This window comes from Clarias gariepinus, chromosome 18, assembly GCF_024256425.1.
Source record: "Clarias gariepinus isolate MV-2021 ecotype Netherlands chromosome 18, CGAR_prim_01v2, whole genome shotgun sequence".
NCBI classification, from domain to species: Eukaryota; Metazoa; Chordata; class Actinopteri; order Siluriformes; family Clariidae; genus Clarias; species Clarias gariepinus.
In genome coordinates this window covers 30,002,128-30,023,366 of record NC_071117.1, presented here as the reverse complement: position 1 = coordinate 30,023,366, position 21,239 = coordinate 30,002,128, and the positions used below count along the sequence as shown (strand labels likewise).

Here is a 21,239-nt window from a genome sequence, read left to right as displayed (position 1 = left end):
TGTAAAAAATAAATCACTAAAATTTCAGTTCAAGGTTCCTAAGAGCACAGTGGCCTCCATAATCCTTAAATGGAAGACGTTTGGGACGACCAGAACCCTTCCTAGAGCTGCCCGTCTGGGCAAACTGAGCTATTTGGGGAGAAGAGCCCAAAGATCACTGTGGCTGAGTTCCAGAGATGCAGTCGGGAGGTGGGAGAAAGTTGTAGAAAGTCAACCATCACTGCAGCCCTCTACCAGTCGGGGCTTTAGGGCAGAGTGGCCCCGACAGAAGCCTATCCTCAGTGCAAGACACATGGAGGATTCCAAGATGGTGAAAAATAAGATTCTCTGGTCTGATGAGACCAAGAAAGAACTTTTTGGCCTTAATTCTAAGCGGTATGTATGGAGAAAACCAGGCACTGCTTATTATCTGTGCAATACAGTCCCAGCAGTGAAGCATGGTGGTGGCAGCATCATGCTGTGGGGGTGTTTTTCAGCTGTAGGGACAGGATGACTGGTTGCAATCAAGGGAAAGATGAATGTGGCCAAGTACCGGGATATCCTGGATGAAAATCTTCTCCAGAGTGCTTAGGACCTCAGATTGGGCTGAGACAAGACAATGACCTTAAGCACACAGCTAAAATATTGAAGGAGTTGCTTCACAAGAACTCTGTGACTGTTTTTGAATGGCCCAGCCTTAAACCCAATTGAGCATCTCCGGAGAGACCTAAAAAATGGCTGTCCACCAGCGTTTACCATCCAACCTGACAGAACTGGAGAGGATCTGCAAGGAGAAATGGCAGAGGATCCCCAAATTCAGGGGTGAAAACTTGTTGCATCTTTCCCAAAAAGACTAAAGGCTGTATTAGATCAAAAGGAGCTTCTATTAAAAACTGAGCAAAGGGTCTGAATACTTAGGACCATGTGATATTTCAGTTTTTCTTTTTTAATAAATCTGCAAAAATGTCAACAATTCTGTGTTTCTCTGTGAATATGGGGTGCTGTGTGTACATTAATGAGGGAAAAAATTTAACTTTAATGATTTTAGAAAATGGCTGCAATATAACAAAGAGTGGTAAATTTAAGGTAATCTGAATACTTTCCGTACCCACTGTAAGTTTGCAAAACAAACAAAAAAATAATGCTAATAATAATAATATAAATACTACTACTATTACTACTACTACTACTACTACTAATAATAATAATAATGAATGGTTGGGGAATCTCTTTCTCTCTCCCTCTCTCATTTTATTCCTTAATTTGTTAGTTTTTGAGAATGTTTTGAAAAATGTAAATGTCACTATAAATACTCTCTTTGGATAATTCTTTGTCATTCCTTCTTAATGTTCCAGAATTTGCATGTGCATGCAGCTGTTGCATGTAATTGATGTCTTCACCTAGCTGTAAATGTGTCTTAATTTTCAACTGGATTATATCTGATTATATGCAGTATACCCGTGTATGTGAGAGAGTGGAGACTGGACATATGTCCCATACATTTAATGTTGCTTTCGGTCAGCGTTTATTATAGTTTGTAATAGTGGATTGCATTGATTTAGTTTATAAACTACCAACTCCATGTCTGTAGAGAAGGTACAGTTTCATTATCAATTATTTTGGGCTTAGTTTAAGATAAATAAATCCCTTAATGGCTTGCTATTGAATGTTACCATGTTGATAAAACTGTTATTGCCTTGTCAAAATTCGCTATAGACTTATTTTCATGTCCTTATGAATTCGATTAAGTCATTAAGGGCTCGATGTGGAATTGCTTGCTTAAAAAAAGTAATTGAATTGGCACCAACCGCAATGACTTCAGAGCCGAGAGTGGCAATTTCAGCTGAATGGAACTGGGGTTTTGGGGGGCCAAAAACAAAGCGCACATTAAAGACAATGATCCCGATTCTGTCTGGCTGTGGTTTTTGATGTTGGCGTGGGGTGGCCATATGGGCTGGGGTCATTTGGGGGTTCCTTGGGGGTGGGTTTCTTCTTGGGGGGTTCAGCGCTGGGGCTGCGATCCTGGCCTGGATGGGGTTTTGGTGACTCTGGGGTGCTGTTTTTCTGGCAGCTGCATGTGGTGCTGCTGGGGATGCCTGTGCCAACGGACGTAGGTCCGGGTTGGGGTTATGGCTGGGCCTGGGGGGCTTGGGTCCTGGTTGGTGTGCCACTGGGTGCATGGGTTGGTGCATGCGCTTGGACCCTGCCCTGCTAGGGGTGTCTTCGATGCATCGGTGCTTTGGGGAGGGGGGGGTGATCGGCGAGGAAAACGGGCTTGGGTGTCTATTGTCTTATGCAATCTGGAAGTTGACTGAATGATGGGGGGGGTAGTTTTTCCTCTGCTGTGGGGTCTAGTGGGCCGCCCCGGGCTGCCATGGGCCCTTGTCCCTAGTCTGGATGAGCCGGGGCAGATTTGGGGAAACAGGGGTGCCTACGGGGTTCAGCGGGGGAGCTGGCTCCAGAAGGTTTTTAAGTTTTTTTTTTTTTTTGGCCCCTCTGATGCTTTCCTCCCCATCCCTAAGGCTTCACTTCTCCCGCTTCATCACACCAACACACAGGTAGGGTTTTGAGGTGCAGGTGCGTCGCTGGGATGCGGGGGAGGTGGTACTCCTCTGTCTCCTCGTGCCCACCTGCATCTCAATCACACATTACAACTTAGACACTCCCATTACTAACTGTCACATGACACATACATATAGGGCCTTGGGGGTGGGCACATCGAATGGCATCCAAGGGGCGGTCTATTCATTCACCCTTCCCTCTGATGCCAGTGCCCACTGCCCACTTCTCAATTTTAGGCTGCACAAACACATTTAGGGCTCTGGGGAGGGGAGCTGACACAAGCTTGTGGAGGGTGCCCCTCCCCTGTTTAAAGCACCCCTGTTTTAAAGCACCTTAAAACAACACACAACAACACTACATTTATGCGGGTGGGGTGAAGCATGAGGTCTTCCTTTTTTTTTTTTATTTCTTACGCCCCTGTTCTCTGTTTTCTGTCAAGGGCTGGGGGCTGAGAGGATGAGCTGGCTGCCCGATCGGGGTCGGGACTGGTGGTCTTCTCTGCTGCTGCGGGGACCGGGGTGGTCTTCCTGTCCCCACACCGGAGCGAAGGGGGTTTAGCTCCGGGATCGAGCGCTGATTGCCCCTCTGGGGGTAGTGGTGCCTGGATCTAGGAGTATAGAGTGCATATGGGGAGTGTGAGTGTGGTTACCGTGTCCATTTTTGTGTGTCTACATGTGGGGCGAGGATGTGAATATTTGTTTGCGTGCATGAGGGTGGGAACGTATGCTTGTGTATGTGTGTGCTTGTTCGTCTACGTCTATGTGTCAGGTCGGGCCATAAACTTCGCCTGACTCATCATCTTATCGCCCCCCCCACCCCCCCCACCCCACCACCATGCCCTGCCGGTGGAGGATGCCCCTGGCAACCGGTGCATTGGTGGTTTCTCTTGCCGGGGCGGGATGCTCGGGTGAGCGCCAGCCCAATCTCGGTATCGCTTGGGGCCTGGCCCTCCTGGCTTTGCTGGGCCCCGGTTGGGGGGTGGGGGCCCTTGGATCTCTGGGCCCAAGGGCCGGTCTGCCCTGGTGTGGTTAGCTGCCGGCGGGGCCTGCGGGCTTGCCGCCACGGCACCCTGGGGCATCTACATTGTGGCTGTCGGATGACCCACCTTCGGGCTCTCCTCTGCCCCTATCTGGGAGCGGTTGTTCGCCACACACACTATCAAACATTTACATGGAGGAACCTTATGAAATTAAGCGCGCTCATACACACAGGTGTACACACAAGCATTTACATTGGTGTAAAAACAGGGGTGCACAGACACACACTGTCTTGATCTGCTGTCGCTTCAAAACTTATTTTGTAATATTAGTTATGTGTGCTGCTTAATAACATATAACATTTAGTATTTACCGTGATTGATACAGATGTTGGTTGCTGCAGTTTCTCTGATGTTGTGTCCTCTGTTGTTTTCTCTTTTTGTCAGCAGGTATGGAAGCAAATTCTGTTTTTTTTCTGTTTTTGTTTTCTTTCTATCTTTCTATATTATTATTGTGTGTATTTGTTTATATGTATATATATATATATATATATATATATATATATATATATGTGTGTGTGTGTGTGTATATGTGTATATATGTGTGTACACACACACACACACACACACACACACACATATATATATATATATATATATATATATATATATATATATATTCTTCTTCTCTCCTGTTTTCCCCTGGTCTTGTCTGTCAAGTATGGTTAAATAAAAGGGTATATAAATTTTAATTAATTAATTAATTAATAATAAAAAAGGCTGTGAATGATGATAGCATAGCTACACATACACATTGTCATGTGTTATCTGTGTTACTGACAGGCCGGGGAAGAAGAAAAAAAAAAAAGACAATGATTCAGCCAAGTCTTTACAAGAACCCAACATTTTAAAAGACAAAGAGAAAGCAATACACCACCCGTTAAGCATGCGCTCTTAGTTTTGTGATTATGCATGTTTAAATCACACATAAATCCTTGGTAAGGGTGGACTCACGCAGAGAGGGAAGGGAAAGCATTATTTTCAGTTTGCAGAGCCCCGAGGAATTTCAGTTTTACATTTAGGCATTTGGCAGACTCTCTTATCCAGAGCGACTTACATTTTTATCTCATTACACATCTGAGCAGTTGAGGGTTAAGGGCCGCGCTCAAGGGCCCCCACAGTGGCAACTTTGGTTAATTTTCAGTTACCAAATAATTATTCTATATAAATTTTTTAATATAGGCTTTGTATAGGCAGATTAAAAAAACAAAACAAAAACTGCTGTGCCTTATAAATCGCACTCATTATGGTTATTGTGTCCCAATGACTGACTATGTTTTGGTTCACGAATAATCGTGAGAGTGGCCAGCGCTGATGTCCCGATGACATAACAGGGTCAGGGGATCCTGTTAAAAGGACACCAGGGGAGAAGCTCTAGTTTTTGTTGTTTGTTTTGGTGCACCTCTTTTGTTTAGTTATTGTTTAATATACTTTGGGTTACTGTTTACATTGGTTGTGAGCGTCTTTTTTTGTTCTGAGCGGCTATCGCTTCACCAGAGGCTAGATTAAAGATCCTTTTTAGTGTAACCAGGTTATTAATTAATTCGATTGTTACATACTGGTTGTCAGTATGGGGAGTCTTTTTTGTGTGTTTTCTGATGTTGTGTAGTGTTTCAGATCAGGACGGATACTAATACTGCTAATGCTAACGCTAATCATAACATTATGGTCAATGTTGTTGCTTCGTTTTATATACAGGATAATGATGTTGTAGATTATGCTTTTATGACTCGACATAATCCTGCATCTGAAGTAACATCTTTTAATTAGTTCTTTGTATATTTCTGACAACTTTCTGATGATAATGATGACGATGATGATGATGATTGTGTTGATTATGTTTCTGGAAATGCTGTTGTGCAAACATTGCAGACTGAGGTGAAACAAGGTAAAGTGGATTTATTGGCTCTTACTAAAAAATCCAATAACAGTATTATAAACAGGGAAACAAATTTTCGGCAGGCCATGGACGCTAGCTTAGCAGGGCTGGAGAGCTACTTTCAAGAGGCCCTAGAAAAGCTGGAGAGAGCAGTCAGTAATTGTTTTCTGCATAGAGATGCTATGTGGGAGTACCAGTTGAAGAAGCTACATTACACTAGCACGCCTACTCTTCGCTGACTACAGGCCTGCACCTCCGCAACATCACAACATTCTGTACTGCTCTCACCCAGGACGCCGGTCATCACCTTTGAACACCACCAGGGGGTTTTATATGTTCCGGTGAGGCGAGGAGGAAGATTCCAGCTGGTGGTCCCACAATCATTAACCAAGACGATCTTGCAGTGCTATCATAAGCACCAATCAGGCAGACGCAGGGGGAGACTGAAAACCCTGTTATATGTACTCAATGATGCTTGGTGGCCCTCTGCTCGCAAAGACATCTGGCAGTTTGTCAATTCATGTGAGGTCTGGCAGAGCCACAACATTCTTGTTAAGCGAACCAGTGGCTACTGGAGTTCTGCCATGCTGTCAACGCCCCCCCTCAGGAAACCAAAGGGAAACCCCAGTGGAGCTTCCAAATGGCAGACCACTCCAGAGGGGGCACTACCCACACCCGACCCAGCAACACGCACTTTACTCAACAGCCACAGGATCAGAGCAGAGGAAGAGACCCCCATACACCAAAAGGTGAAAGGCCAAACATACCGGATCTCATACTTTCCGGCAGAACGAGGTGCTCGTGCTACTGGGCAAACTGGTTTGGCTAAAGACTCACCCTTTCTCCTCCGCCCATCAAAAGTTATCTGCTAAGCTAGGATCCATGTAAAGTAAAGAAAAGTAAAGTAAAAACCAAAAAAAAGTTTGTATATGTGAACGTGTATGAATAAAAATGATAAGACTGTCCCTGATGAGCAGGGCGAGGACAACAGCGACAGTGGCAAGGAAAAACTCTCCTAGATGGTAATAGGATGGAACTTTGAGAAGAACCAGACTCAATAGGGAACCCATCCTCATTTGTGTGAATCAGATAGCAGGGATTGATCTGCATCATACTGTGTGAGACTGGAAGTTCAGTATAACAGAAGATGTGTTTTTAAGTTAAAATTGAGTCCAGTTCGTTATTGTAGGCTCAGGTAGACTGTAGGAAAATCTAGTCCTGAACGATCGAAAGGTTTGAGGCCCTTGGGCTGTAAATAACTGTGTGTTTGTGTGGGCATGTGCGCACATCTTTCCCCCTGTGTTTTTGTAAATAAATGTGAGTGAGTACTGGGTCAGATGTGTGTGTAGAGAGGAGGAACGCATTTAGGAGAGAACCGAGGGAAAGATCTAATTAGCTTCCTGTCAATGGGATTTTCTTGTTGGTTTTCTTTTGTGAATTTATTTCATTTCCTTTCTTGTTGGTTTGGTTCATTATTGTTTGTATTCCTGAGCCTGCTGTGAGGGTGAGCAACCTTCGTCCATTGGTATCTGTGTGTGACTGTACTTGTTTAGTACAGGAGCCGGGTGTTTTTTTTCTTTGAGTGTGTGGAATACGAGTATGTGTGTGTGGTGAGTCAGTTGTGTTATTGCAAGCTGCTGTGCTGTGTAGGTCGATTGCGCTCTTAGGCCCCGCCGCCCGGCCTCGATTCCTGAAGCTGAAGCTCCAGATGTTCAGTTTGCTCATGAATGTATTCCATGTTTTCTGTTATTGATTTCTTTCTTTTTTTATTTCTATTTGTTGTAATTAAATTGTTTTAAATAATATTTGTAATAAAACTTTAATATTTCCTGGATGTCCTAGTATCCTGCCTTATCTCGTGAAGTGACCTGTGTGCCTTTAGACGAGATTTGCTTAACTGGGGTCCCTGGCCCGTATCCAGGGTGGCGTAATCGGAATTATAATCTTAATAAACATTTTCGTGCCTCAGCGCTCCGCTACATATACGTTATCCCTATATTTAGAGATGTCAACGTTCTCCTTGATCTTAGACAACAAGAATTTCCTCTGGGATTATATTCAACCCACTATACAAGAATTTGTATATTTAAACTGTGGTTTACAATAAAATTCTGTCAAATAAACATTAATTGTTCATACTTTTTCATACTGTTCATATTGTTTCATACATAACAGAATTTTACTGTAAATGTAGAACAGCTTTGTGCGTTTGTGTTGTATTTGCTAAAACAGCAATTGACTGTACATTTCAGCAACACAGCAATACTGTTTCAGCAATCACTGTTTAAAGTATTGTATTCTTGCTGTTCCTTTTCCTGTTTATGAACTTAAATAAAGTCTTAACGTCTTACAAAAACACAACAAATAGGAATCACTAATGTGTCTAACATAATCATGTATTATGGTCATACTTTCAGCATTTGCTTTCATGATTGACCTCCTTTATTGCTTAGGTTTACCTTTGTGATGTTTATTATTGATTGTGAGAGTTTATGGTTTTATCGCTCATCCTGAATTCTTCTGATAAATCCTGAATTCCCCACAACAACCTGGCCAGGGATAAGATTAAATATTTGAATATGTAATTCAACAGTTTTTACATTACTAATTAATAGTGATTTATTCACAAAGTAAAAAAAAATCACAATTAAATTTTAAAATAAATACATGGTCAAAAAAGATGATCAAACGTTAAGAGGCAGGTACCATACAAATAACATCTAACACACAATCATACAACATCTAAACAATGCAAATCCAAGTCAAATAAAAGTTCAACATACTTTTAATAATTTATTCTCACTCATCACCATGTTTGTTGTTGAAATAGTAGAACATTTATCACACCCAACACAATCCAAACTGTAGCTCTTCTTGCGTCTGTTATAATAGGTCAGTTTACTGTAGAGAACAACACCTGAGTTTATAGACAGCCCACCTCTGTCACAAACATAAAAACATAAAACATGAAAGTGTAGCAAAGGTTGACAAGGAAATGAATAACAACTTTACCGCACTCCAGAAAGATAAGATATGACAGCATTCAGCGACTTAAAAGTCAATATTAGTATTTTAAAAATCAGACATCCAGACAGAAAATATATAACCCATTCTGGAGGTAACCACAGTATGGAATAGGTTTTCTGCATGGTGAGATGACAATATATTCCTTATCTTGGCACAATTTCTGAGAGAAGGTTATAAGAATAAATTTATCTAAATCTAAATGAGCTTTAAATGAACAACTGAAATTTGTAATCACACCAAAGTCTTTTATTGTTGTACATGATGAAACAGAAAGGCCATCCAAAGTGATCAGAAAGCTTACTTCCAGCTGCATGTGGTCCTAGTGGAAGTACTTGTATGTCTTGTCATATTCCTCATCTTTATTAAGCTGTTGTCTCTGATCTGCTTTTGCTGAACCACATAGCTATGCATCATTAGTCATGCTTATGATTTATACTATACAGAGGAAGCATATAGTACCATTCAAAAGTTTGGACATGTTTCAATTCAATGAATTTTGTTTTGTGATTTATTTTCTACATTCTAGAATCAGTCAGTGGTGGCTAACATGGTTAACAAGGTTCTGCATTACCAATTAGAAGGTTGGGGGGTTTTAAGCCCCAACACTGCCAAGCTGCTACAGTACTTGAGCCTGGCCCTTAACCGTGTCTGCCCCTGGGGCATTATCCCGGCAGACCCTGTGCTCTCACATTGTGAATTATGGAATAATGCATATGAAATTAGGTAATTAATTAACAGCAGTTTTAAGTATTTTAAGACATGAAGGTCAGCTGTTCTGAAACAGGTCTTACAAGAACTGTATTGTGTCGAGTGTGTTTGTAAAACCCATCAAACTCCATGATGATGAAACTGTCTCTCATGAAGACCTTGCGAGGAAAGCAAGACCAAAACTGAGCTCTGCTGCAGAGGAGAAGTTCATTTAGAGTCACCAGCCTCAGAAATCACCAATTAACAACCAGCAGCTCAGATTAGAGCCGTTATGAAGCTTTACAGAGCAGAAGGAGCAGATAAACATCTCAATATCAACTGTTCAGAGGAGATTATTGTGTGTTTTGGATGCCTTGTGAAAAGATATAGAAATTAGGAAACTGATTATGATCAGTCAAATAAGACCTGAGCCAGGGGAAGGCCATTCCTTTAATGCTTTAATGCCTACAACATTTGCTATTTTGCTAAGGGGAATAGTTTTATCAATGGTGTCAATAGCTGCATCTAGATTAGGGAACACAATCAAGAAGACAAAACCCTGATCAGAGGCCACTAGGAGGTAATTTACCTATTTAACCAACGATGGCGCCCTCTTTTTGTTTTCACTAAATCAGATTTTAGAGAAGAATTGATTTTCTAAATAGGAGTTTAAATTTATTTGAAATGGTTTCATTTAAGGGTTAGCTTTGTCTATCATTTTTTATGGGATTTTCTAAATTTATTGTTTTTAAACAAACCAAAAAAATCACCACCAGTGTCCATATTAAAATAAACAGTATAGTACAGTAATTTTTGAAACTATGGTGGACCTAACTGCAATATTTCTAAAAAGAAATTAAACAGTGAGATAACATAAGAGATGTACAACATGAGTCACACGAAAGGAAGCTATGTTTGAAATCTAAGTGACCACTGATGTGTTTCGAAAGTTGTATGAACGGATGTCAAGCAGCATAAATGTTATATATAAAGGTTGAAATTCTGTTGGTTTGCAGTTATATTTGTATATTTGCAATGTTGTGTTGGACTTATTTATTCATTGTTATCTCAACGTCATTGTCACTCTCAAAAACCATGTTGTCCCGACATTTGATGAATGACCTAATTACAACTTTATGACAGCAATCATCAGAGATTAGGAGTTGTTTAACTAACAAGGAAGACTCGTCTATTTTTTCCCTGCAGCATTCTGCCACATAGCTGACCCTATTACAATGTGCACTTGTGTACTTAGGGAACCAACCTTTCTTTCCCTGTTATATGAACTACATGATCACAGTTTACTAACAAGACCACCACAAACTCCAGTACTCAGTATTGTTCATGGTGTTTTCTAATGAAATAATTCTGTTTGTACTGACTGATATTTACTGCAGCCTTTTGATAGTGAAAGTAAACTTCAATGCCACTCTGACTCACACAGCATGCAAGTCCAGCTCTACAGCCAGTGCAGAAGATAAGTGAGTGAAATCCTTTTTTTTTAGCATTAAATATTTACTTATTTCTCGGTTATAAATGTTTCTACTTATTAAATATAAAGGAATGATATGATAATGTTAATTAATTAATTACTTATTTTTATTTACTGCCTTACAAATAGACAATTGAATAATTCCACAAAGAAACCTCAAAAGCTATTCAGAAGATATACGTAAAAGAGTTTGAAGGCAGTTAAAACGTATTTAAGAAGTCTTGTGGTGGTACTTTTACAACTATACGTCACTAAGATGAAGAGATAAATATAAAACAATAATTCTAATCTGAATAAAATTTTTCTTGCCTACATGGGTTGATTTATAGCTGTTTTCAGTTCAAGATTTATAACAGCAAGTCTTATGTGCGTTTTACTTTGGAATCCGTTTTGTCCACTGTATAACAAAATTTATATTATGTTATTTAATAAATACTTTGCAAAATATAATTGTGATTCTCTGTAAATGTTTTTAAGTTGAACAAGATACCTTAGTTACACATTTTGTTTAAGGTACCGTGCACAGAGGACAGTGTCATGGATGGCCTTTTTTCCAAGGTAAGAAAGTTAACAACCAATTAATATGATCACAGTTCTTACTTAAAATCATAGGTGGAAAGAGTAATACATTTTTGTACTCAAGTACAAGTAAAGTTATCATGATAAAAATCTACTCAAGTAAAAGTAAAAAGTAACTCATTAAAACTTACTCATTAAAATTTAGAAAAGGTTAAGAGTTACAATTTTTTTGTAACAGCGGGGTGGGGTGGGGGGGGGAGGGTGGTAGAGGGGGATTCTAGTGTAGTTAAAAAAAACAAGCAGATATAAATCTCAAACTAGTTGATTTTAATTGAAGAAACACCTTTGCATAATAAAACTGTTGCCTTTCTTGTGCTTGAAATCAAATTGGTCGCTTAAATAAGTTGTGACGCTTTGTGCCGGAAAAAAAAGAGCTCAGAGCCAAGAATAACGTTCAGCACAAAACCTTTATCGGCCTCTTTCAGCATCACAAAATAAGAAGACACAACATAAAGTAAAAGTAAAGAAAAAAGGTAAAAAAAAAATAGAGCATTTTGGGAGTGAGCAGCACAGCTGAACCTCTACCCCGTTTTCTCGGGGTAAAGGGCAACATACATACATAATGTGGTATACGTAGTAGCCATTAAAATGGCATGCTTCATTAGAATTTGAGGGCATTTTCGCTTTCAGCTGGGTCTGCATCACTGCTGATCTGTTTTGTCTGTCTCAATCGTTCTTGTGAGTTTGTTCTCCTCGACCATCAATCAATCAGTGCAGTGGTCTCCGGGGTGCAATTTTCTTTTCCCATTGCATTATTTTAATTATTTTTAAATTTCATTGATTTATTTTTTTATTCAGTAGCGAATATGATTTCAATGTAGCGAAGTACAATACTTTAAACAAAACATACATAAGTAAAAGTAAAATGACTGATTTATAAAAACTACTTTAAAAAGTACAAATACACAAAGAAAGGACTCAATTACAATAATGCAAGTAAATGTAATTCATTACTTTTCACTTTTGCTTAAAGGGGTCATCCAGTCTCATTTTTCATAAGTTAATATGATTCTTTAGGATCCTAATGAAAAGTTTGTAATATACTTTCGTTAAAAATTCTCAGTGGTTGTGTAAAAAAACACTACTTTTACCTGGTAAAAACTAGCTCTGTTCTCAGCAACCTGTTTTAGTACATGCTCCTTTAAATGCTAATGACCTCTGCTGAGCCCGCCCCCACCAGTTCTGTGGGGCGTGTTTTCACAACACACATGGGCAATGCTTTGTGGGTAATGCAGTCCAAAGTGCAAAAACGCAAAAATGTGAGATAAGCTGGAATATAGAGCCTGAGCCTGTTTTCTTAAGTAGTTTTTGGTTTGATTTAAGTACGGAACCCACCCGGAAGTTATAAGAATATCGCCTGACAACGCAGAAATGAAAAGAATGGACATGCATCGACTCGTTTGTCTTTCTTATCACTGCATGGGTATGAATTAACGGGCTGTTACGCTGCCGTGAGCAACAACAACAACAAAAAAAGCGGGGAAGCTAACACAGGGTAAGTAGCTTACTGAGAGAGATACGGACGCGATGTGTTTACTGATGTGTTTACATGACTTCTTAATCATTGACAGACACCATTATAAACCATCTAACGTTACAAAGGTAAGCATAATATAGTTTTCGGACTACGTACACAGTTTGCAACTAGACAATCACCTTAATGCATTGTTTATTATAAACGGGCGATTAGGGATTATATAGAGACGGATGTACATAGAGAAGAAGCCATAACCATGTTCTATGAGAGTATAAGTTAACTTACACTCCGCATTCATCGTGATTATTAGAAAAGGCGATCTGCAAAGACTCATAGTAAAAGGAATCACACTCACCGAGCCTGGTGAAGATGAAGCAGGAACACAAAGCGTTAGTACAGATCCGATTTTCAGAAGCAGCTTCCTAGTAAAACCTGCTTTATATTGACCCGCGTTTATAAAGCAGTCTGGTGAAAAATGATTAGCGCAAACATGAACGCATTTAGGTAGATCGGCGGGGACTTTGGCTTCAAAAACTAAATTTAGCCACTGCGTTCTCAGCGGCTCAGATGTCGGTAGTGAATGACGACTGCTGTGTTCGCTATTACACCCAACAACTGTACAACACACTCGCTTAGACATTTTGCTCCAGCGTCGAAACAATGGCCGACAGCTTCATCTCACTCGATCAAAGACCCCCGGGCGGGTCTTTGCTAAAACATCAGTGTCAATCAACTATTGCGAGAGCGGCCTCTGTCGGTGTGACGTCACAGGCATTTGAGATCGGCCTGATTTCAGAAGGGGCATCTTATTTTAATAAATGAAAAGAAAATCACTGGGCGGCTCTTTACCATTGTAGAGTGGTTGTGTACACACTCTCCTAATACACATTTCAGTCCAAACAGCTTGAAAAAGTGCATGTAGGACCGTATGACCCCTTTAAAATTAGTCATTTTAATAGTTTCTCATTTCCCACTTTCTCATTTTTAATAAATTTTTAGTCCTAAGTTATGCTTTATGAGAATGTCCAATTACAGTAAAATAAATTTTTTAATACACTGTTCTCTATATTATTTACTAATAAGTAATTAATTTATGTTTGGATTATATAAAAATTGCAGATATTTCGAGCCCAAAAACAAGCCCAAACGCAAGCTAAGAAACGAGCTGAGAGGGAAGCTAGCAGACATGCCGTATATCAAGCCCAACTTCATGCCCAATTACAAGCCCAAGTTCAAATGCAAGCTCAAAAACAATTTGAAATGCAAAACCAAGAACAAGACGAAATGCAAGCCCAAAAACAAGCCCAAATGAAAGCCCAAACACCAAATCCTGGTAAGCATATACAAAGTCATACAAAGAAACATTTTATTAAAAAGATGGATACAATTTAACTCTTTATTTTTTATTTTTTTTAGAATATGATAAAGCATGGCGGCCAGTCACATGGAGGTAAAAACGTGTACGACAAAAAATACAAAGACAAAAGTAATGTTTGCTAAAGTCTTACTTTCACAGATCATGGGAAGTGTAAAAAGTCTGCTAGATTGACATAGTAAAATTCTTCTTAACAAGCTAACCAAGGTCTCAGAGCGCCCCAAAATGTGCTGTTAATATTTCAGCTGAAATATCCTTCAGACCAGATCAGACCATAAATTCTGGTATTCCTGACTGTCCTCCTCACCCCTCTTCCAAACGAGCTGTGTTAGGGTCTGTAACTTTAAATGCAAATGAGGTTATGGGCCCCCACACCCCCTTTGGTCATGTCTGTGACTTTCCAACCCAAAAAAATAGTACTGCCGTCACTGTAGCTTTTATGTTTATATGTGTGAACAACTTGGTGATTTTAGTGTTTTTATTAGCAAAAGCACAAATCTGCAATGGTCATGGGTGTCTAGATATGCTCCTATTTTTTATATTTTTTAAGCACTGTCAGGTGGGGATGACAGCTGAGCCAGATGAAGGCCTATGCTTTTACCCATAAGACAGCATTATTGCCTCACATTTCCATGGTTGAGGGTTCAAGTCCTGCCTCTAGTCAGTGTGTATGAAGTTCTCACCATGCTTTAGGGGCCCTCCACATACTTAATTTCCCTCAGAGTCTAATGACGTGTTATAGGCAGGTTGGTGTTTCCAAATTGATTGTAATGCAAAATGCATGTTTGCCAGTAGGTTGCAAAATAGGTTGCAGTCCTCAGAAAAATATTTTCCTTGGGGACCCGTGTGAACATATATAAAAGATCACAAAGTCACTCTTATGTAATCAGTGACCTTTAACTATTATATATTCTTTTGCTTTACTGTTTAAATAGTGAAGATAATAAAAATCGGATGTTGAGAACCCTGAAGGATTTCCAGTCAGGGACTGAGGGTGTCAGTCAGATAAACATTCTGCTTCATGGCCCAATTGGAGCAGGAAAATCGAGCTTTATTAACTCCATCAACACCGTCCTCCAAGGACACAACACCACCAGTGCACTGGCAGACTCATCAGCAGGTCCAAGTCAGAGCTTCACTTTAAGGGTATTAACTTAACAATAAAATATATACTTTTTAATATATATCCCTAAACTTCTGTAATAATAATAATAATAATAATAATTATTATTATTATTATTATTATTATTATGTATAATAATAATAATAATAATTATTATTATTAGTATTGTTGTTATTATTATTATTATTATTATTATTATTATTATTATTATTATTATTATGTTTAATATAACATACTAAAGTACAATTAGCTTTATCTGAATATACACTGATCAAACATAACATTACACACAAAACATTATGCCTAGTTATGTGTAGGTTCCGGACATGAGTCCACAAGACCTCCTAGGGTGTGCTTTGGTGTCTGTCACTAGGACTTTTGGGGAGGATCCTTTGGGTGCTGTTTATTGCAGGGTCCATAGATCAGATACTTTTGTCTGGTGCATCTCATGGGTGCTCGAGTAGATTGAGATCTGGGAAGTTTGGAGACAGAGTAGGGGACATTGCGCTCTTTGCTGCTGGGCTCCATGCGAAGTATGCCATGGTGCACTTGGTGTTCTGGTCCCTTTCTATAGCAGCCAGCATTGACTTCTTTCTGTGATTTGTGCGTCATTGGCTTTTCTAGAGGATCGGACCAGATGAGCTGGCCTTCGGTCCCTGTGCGCATGCGTGAAAATTGGGTGCCCATGATCCTGTTACCAGTGTACTTCTGTTTAATTAATAGCCAATTATAATGTTATGGTTGATCAGTGTATATCTTATCATTTAAGATTAATTAAATGAAATAACTTTATTTCCATTTGCTCAGGTATAAAGTACATGCACATTGATAATCTTTAGCAGCCTCTTTAGATTTAAAAGTAACTAACTTTCAAACCCGTAAGCCATGAATACTACTACAACACCATAGAAAAAAACACTGCTATCCTACTCTCCATGAACACTAAGTAGATATTTTTAATCAGCCAGAATCAGTGTAATAAGTTTTCCACTATAACATTAATTAACATATATACTCTTGCATCATGTGTCTAGTTTAAAACTCACAGACTGAAGAAAGCTGGACCAGGATCTTACTATCCGTTTGTCTTTACGGACATAATGGGTCTGGAACCAGACAAGTCACAAGGAGTACAAACCAAAGATATACAGAAAATATTAAAGGGTCATGTGAAAGACGGCTACACTGTAAGTTATTGACTGAGTTTTTTTTTTTATTATTATTATTATTATTCTACAGATTAACAGACTTTTCTCACATTCCCAAGATTTTTCCAGAACTGCCTTGAATTAAAAGTTTAGATTTTGCTCTCGGTTTCTCTACTCTGTAATGTAACATGCTCTAATCAACCATGAACTGAATTATCAAATGTGATAATAATAATAGGAACTTAAAGCTCTCCTAGAAATCTGGTTCAATTACCATGCCACACTCATCATGAACCATCTAAGAACTGGGATAATTTACCAACTGCTACAAAGAACCCACTGCACTTCACAAAAAATTGCAAAGACCTGATATGGTTTCTCACTGGTTAACAACAACATGGATACCTGTGTTTTGAATACCTGACTACAAAGCTACAAACTTGCCGATCATGACCTACTGAGTGCTTTTCTTCCAGAAGCTTTTATTTGTGCTTGTTTCTAAATAACAAGTACATATAAAAGACCAACTATAAGCACATATAGTCTTATAGTGAATACAGATGGCACCTATCTACCCATCTATCACATGTGGAAGCAAACATGAGAAGAACCATGACTCCTGTCATTTACTGGCATGAAATGTGGAGTGTTTTATGCAAGCCTTGTCAATAAAAAGTAGGGCAGCTTTAATTTTAATGACAAAACCATTTGCAAGCATTCTACGATGTGGGTCCTTAATCTAAACTGATGTGTGTTTCGCGTGCTCTCTCTCTCTCTGCATCTACAGTATCTATCTATTTCTCTCTCTCTCTCTCTCTCTCTATATATATATATATATATATATATATATATATATATATATACACACATTATAGAGAGAGAGAGAGAGAGAGAGAGAGAGTTGAAGCTGGGTTTTGGCCTTTGTCTTGCTTGCAGCGTGCTTTGTCTTTGTCTTGGCTTTTGCTGGTGCTACCTGATGATTGCATAAAGTGTGCAGTTATCAGGACCCCTAAATAGACACGGCCGCAAGGTGCTGCACATTCATGCTGATTGTCTCTGCAGCACAGTCGCCTGACAACTGTGTCTAACTGACCACTCCTTTGTCTTACTCCGCGGCGTAGCAGCCTGTGAATCTTCCCGTTCTAAACAGTGCCGAGTATTTTCACCCAGTTCTGCCCCTCATGAGACCTGCGTTGTTACAGAAACAATATTGATCCTTCGAGCTGACATTATTCCCAAAGAAAACTGTTATATTAATGCACTTTATTCATACAGGTGATGCATCAAGAAATGTTCTAAATGTGAAGTGCTCTAATCACTCAGCTATTGCCCAAGTATACAATAAAACTTCACTGTTGTAGCAGTAAAACAAGAAAACTTTTTCAAATGTTTTCCTGTATCCATCAATTATGGCATTTTACTTATTAAAGCACGCTAATATTCCCGAACCACATACCGTCTTATATCCTAATACCTGAATAATGTTCACTTAATAATAAATAAGTGGTAGTCTCAGTAATATTCATTAATATTCAGTAAAAAAAGGCTGCTACCCCGTGGAGTAAAAACAAAGGCAAAGTAAAAAAAAAAGATCCTTTTTACTTTAAACATTAGGTGTTTTGAGCACTTAAGTATTCTAAGTGTTTTTGCTGCTTTAGTTCAATCCAGTAAAGCCAATCGATAAAGATGACACAAAGTACTACAACCCTAACCCCACCCTGAAAGATGGAGTGCACTGTCTAGTGAGTGTTCTGCCAGCTGATAAAATCTCCATCATGAGTGATGAAGTTATCCAAAAAATGAGAGCTGTTCGGGAAAAAGCACGTGATTTAGGTGAGTTTTAACATAATTAGAGGAATATGAATTCAACTTGGAGATAATTTTTTTTTAATTCTATATAAGAGAGACACATGGTTTGTTTTCTGGCTATTTGACAGGGATTCCTCAGGTCATCATTATCATAGAGATAAAACCTCTATTATACATGAAATTATTTTGAGTTTAAAAATTAAGTTTAAAATTTCATGAATGAACTGCTAGTTCTTTCCATTGTGTTTTGTCACGGTTGCTGATCAGGATAGAAGCACACACACACACACACACACACAAACACACACACACACAAAATGTATTGGACCAAAGAGTTACAGTGAAACCTCGGATTGTGAGTAACGCGGTGTGCAAGTGTTCCACAAGATGAGCAAAGATTTTTTATAAAATTTGACTTGAAAAACAAGCATTGTCTTGGTTTACGAGCACCGAGTATCATGTATCACGCATGCGCTTCTTGTTTTGACGCCGAGTGTGGGTAATCGTCTCCCCTGCTGGGTCTCAGTGCTCGTCTCTTACTGGTATAATCAACATCCGTGCACACGTGTACTGTTTACTATAACACTGTGACAATGTGTGTGTGTGTGTAAAACATATTTTATATTGTGCCTGTATGTGTGTGTACAGCGCACATGTACTGTTTATTATAACACACGTGTGTGCGCGTGTAAAGCAAAAGAAAGTCTCATTAGGGAGGTTAAAAATCCATTTTCTTGCTCTGTCGTTATGTGTGCGTGCACGTAATTTGACACCGTTCACACACTATCTCTCTCTCTCTCGCCTTTAGTGTGTGAGTGTTTGTGCACCGTGTCAAGTGTCAAATTACGTGCGCACACACATAGCGACAGACCCAAACTTACACACACAGCGCTGCGCACACAAACAGAAACACTTATTTTTACTTTTTTTTTTAAGGTAAAGTTCAGGTTAATTTGTTTTATTTTTACTTTATATTTTGTATTAATTATTTTTTGGGCTGTGGAACGAATAATTTGAGTTTCCAATATTTCTAAATGGGAAAATTAAATTTGGTTTACTAGTGTTTTGGAATACGAGCCGCTTCTGAAACACATTATGCTCGGAATCCAAGGTTTCACTGTATATGTGTCTTAATGCCCTGAGTATTTCCAAAGTAATAACATGGTCCCATCACTACAGGCTACAAGGACTAATTACCACTGTAATTATTGCCATATAAGGAATGAAACAGAGGTCAAGAAAACAAAGAGGGCATGCTACTCTTAATGTAGAACAAGGACAAATATCAGAGAACACTAACAGACAGAATAATCGTTTGTGTTTCTGGTGATTTAGGAATTCCTCAAATCGTTGTCATGTCGATGGTTGATAAAGCATGTCCACTAGTTATTGAGAACCTGAGTAAGATCTACACCAGCAGAAAAATTAAAGAGAAGGTGAGAATAATAGTAACAGCCATCTAAGCATTCTTTAACTTTGCAATTATTCTAAAGATAAACCATGTTTCCCAACCGAATTTCCTTAAATTGAAATTGGGTTGTATCTGTTTATCTTAGATGAAAGAGTGCAGTGATAAACTGGGAGTTCCGATGAACTGCATCTATCCTGTTCAGAACTACCATGAGCAGATTACCAACGACTTGCACATGGATATCTTGATTTTCATGGCCATGACTGACATTGTTAGATTTGCCAATGACTATGTTGAAGACCAGGATTATAGCGCTAATCATGCTAAATAAGTTCCCCATGTGTCCTGTTCAGTTTCCAACAGAGAAACAACACAGGCTAATACCAGAAATTCTCAGTATGGACAGAGATAGATTTAAATGATCTAATCTTAATAATTTTAATAATCTTAATAATTTATTTAGATCTGAATATAATAATTTACTTTATTTAGTCATCATTCATGCCATAAAATGCAGTGAAAAACTGCAACTCCTTGTATTTTTAGTTAATGTTTTTACCTTTTGTGTCATTAATATAAATTATTTTGAGCATTATTTTTCTTCTTTCTGGGGTATATAAATACAATAAAGATATGAATAAAATATGCATGTAATTGTCATGTAAATGCACCCAGAGACTCATCTTTTTTGTCTTTTGTATTTTTGTGTTCTTAAACTGCAGTTCCCAGTGACAGGAGCACTCACCTGAACCGAGGTAGCTCATTAATTTCATTATAAATAGCCGTTTGTTTAGTTGGTCTGGGTCTTGCATCTGTTCAGTTTAGTTGGGATGTTGTGTTTGACCAAATGTTTCTGCATCATGCAGATTTCCTTAGCTCCTGTTCTGTTCTGTTCCTGTTCTGTTTATAAGTTGTTGTGAATAACCCATGTTTTCTGCGACATGCTGATTTCTTTAGCTCCCGTTCTGTTTGTTAAGTTGATGTTGTGTTTAACCGTGGTTCTGCGTCATGCCGATTTCCTCTGTTCAGTTTTGATAAGATTTTGTGTTTAACCTGTCTTTCTGTGTCATGTTGATTACCTTAGCTCCTGTATCGTAAAGTTCCTTTTTGGTTAAATTCCTGTCCTGTTTTGGAAAACTCATGTTTGGTAAAAGTACTGCTATGTAAAATTGCTATTCTGTTCTGTCTTTGTATATGCCCAGTGTTTCTGCATCATGCTGGTAACTTTACTTTCTGTTCCGTAAGACTGTAGTATTACTTGCTTTATAGTTTGCTCCTCTTTAGTTCCATAGTAAGAGGTTGTTTATGTTCTGTTTTCTCTATTAAAAGGCTTTCAAAGCATTCACCTCTGTGATTATGCCTTTCCTACAGCACACGCACAGCGCACATGACCTTAATTTAGTGACCAAATTTTGCCATTTTGAATAGGACTTGAGTAGTAAATCTGTATTGAGTGAGTTCAATTTCCAGGGCCAACTATACTGACTGGCCAAAATAGGTAGGAGTGTTGTTGGGAAACTTTTTTTTCCCAATTAAAATTAAAAGCCCTACTTAGGAGGGAAGTTTCCACTCCAATGTCAGGCTGAGAGGCAAACTGAAGTGGATCCATTGGGCTCACCAGAGGTCAGAGATAAGTAAGCTAAGATAGACCAACC

The 21,239-nt window shown here is 38.9% G+C and overlaps 1 protein-coding gene across 4 annotated transcripts; it reads left to right on the top strand.

Annotated features, from left to right (window-relative positions):
• The first annotated feature begins 10,386 nt into the window (after positions 1-10,386).
• On the top strand, positions 10,387-20,233 carry LOC128506822 (interferon-induced protein 44-like). 4 transcript variants are annotated; one of them, XM_053477419.1, is made up of 9 exons: positions 10,560-10,651; positions 11,140-11,220; positions 13,838-14,051; positions 14,135-14,168; positions 15,029-15,239; positions 16,251-16,403; positions 18,023-18,197; positions 19,509-19,609; positions 19,730-20,233. In XM_053477419.1, exons 2-9 carry the CDS (start codon positions 11,200-11,202, stop codon positions 19,913-19,915), a joined length of 1,095 nt encoding a protein of 364 aa, XP_053333394.1. In that variant the 5' UTR covers positions 10,560-10,651; positions 11,140-11,199; the 3' UTR covers positions 19,916-20,233. The 4 variants fall into 4 exon arrangements, with proteins under 4 accessions (XP_053333395.1, XP_053333394.1, XP_053333396.1 ...); XM_053477418.1 differs by having other exon boundaries at positions 10,606-10,651; positions 11,176-11,220; XM_053477420.1 differs by lacking the exons at positions 13,838-14,051; positions 14,135-14,168 and having other exon boundaries at positions 10,387-10,651; positions 11,176-11,220.
• The last annotated feature ends 1,006 nt before the right edge of the window (positions 20,234-21,239 follow it).

Excerpts from the sequence above, each read along its gene's own strand:
- LOC128506822 (XM_053477419.1), top strand. The coding sequence starts at position 11,200 with ATGGATGGCCTTTTTTCCAAG. Across the intron at positions 14,052-14,134 it reads AGCCCAAACACCAAATCCTG|AATATGATAAAGCATGGCGG; the intron begins GTAAGCATATAC and ends TATTTTTTTTAG. Across the intron at positions 14,169-15,028 it reads TGGCGGCCAGTCACATGGAG|TGAAGATAATAAAAATCGGA; the intron begins GTAAAAACGTGT and ends CTGTTTAAATAG.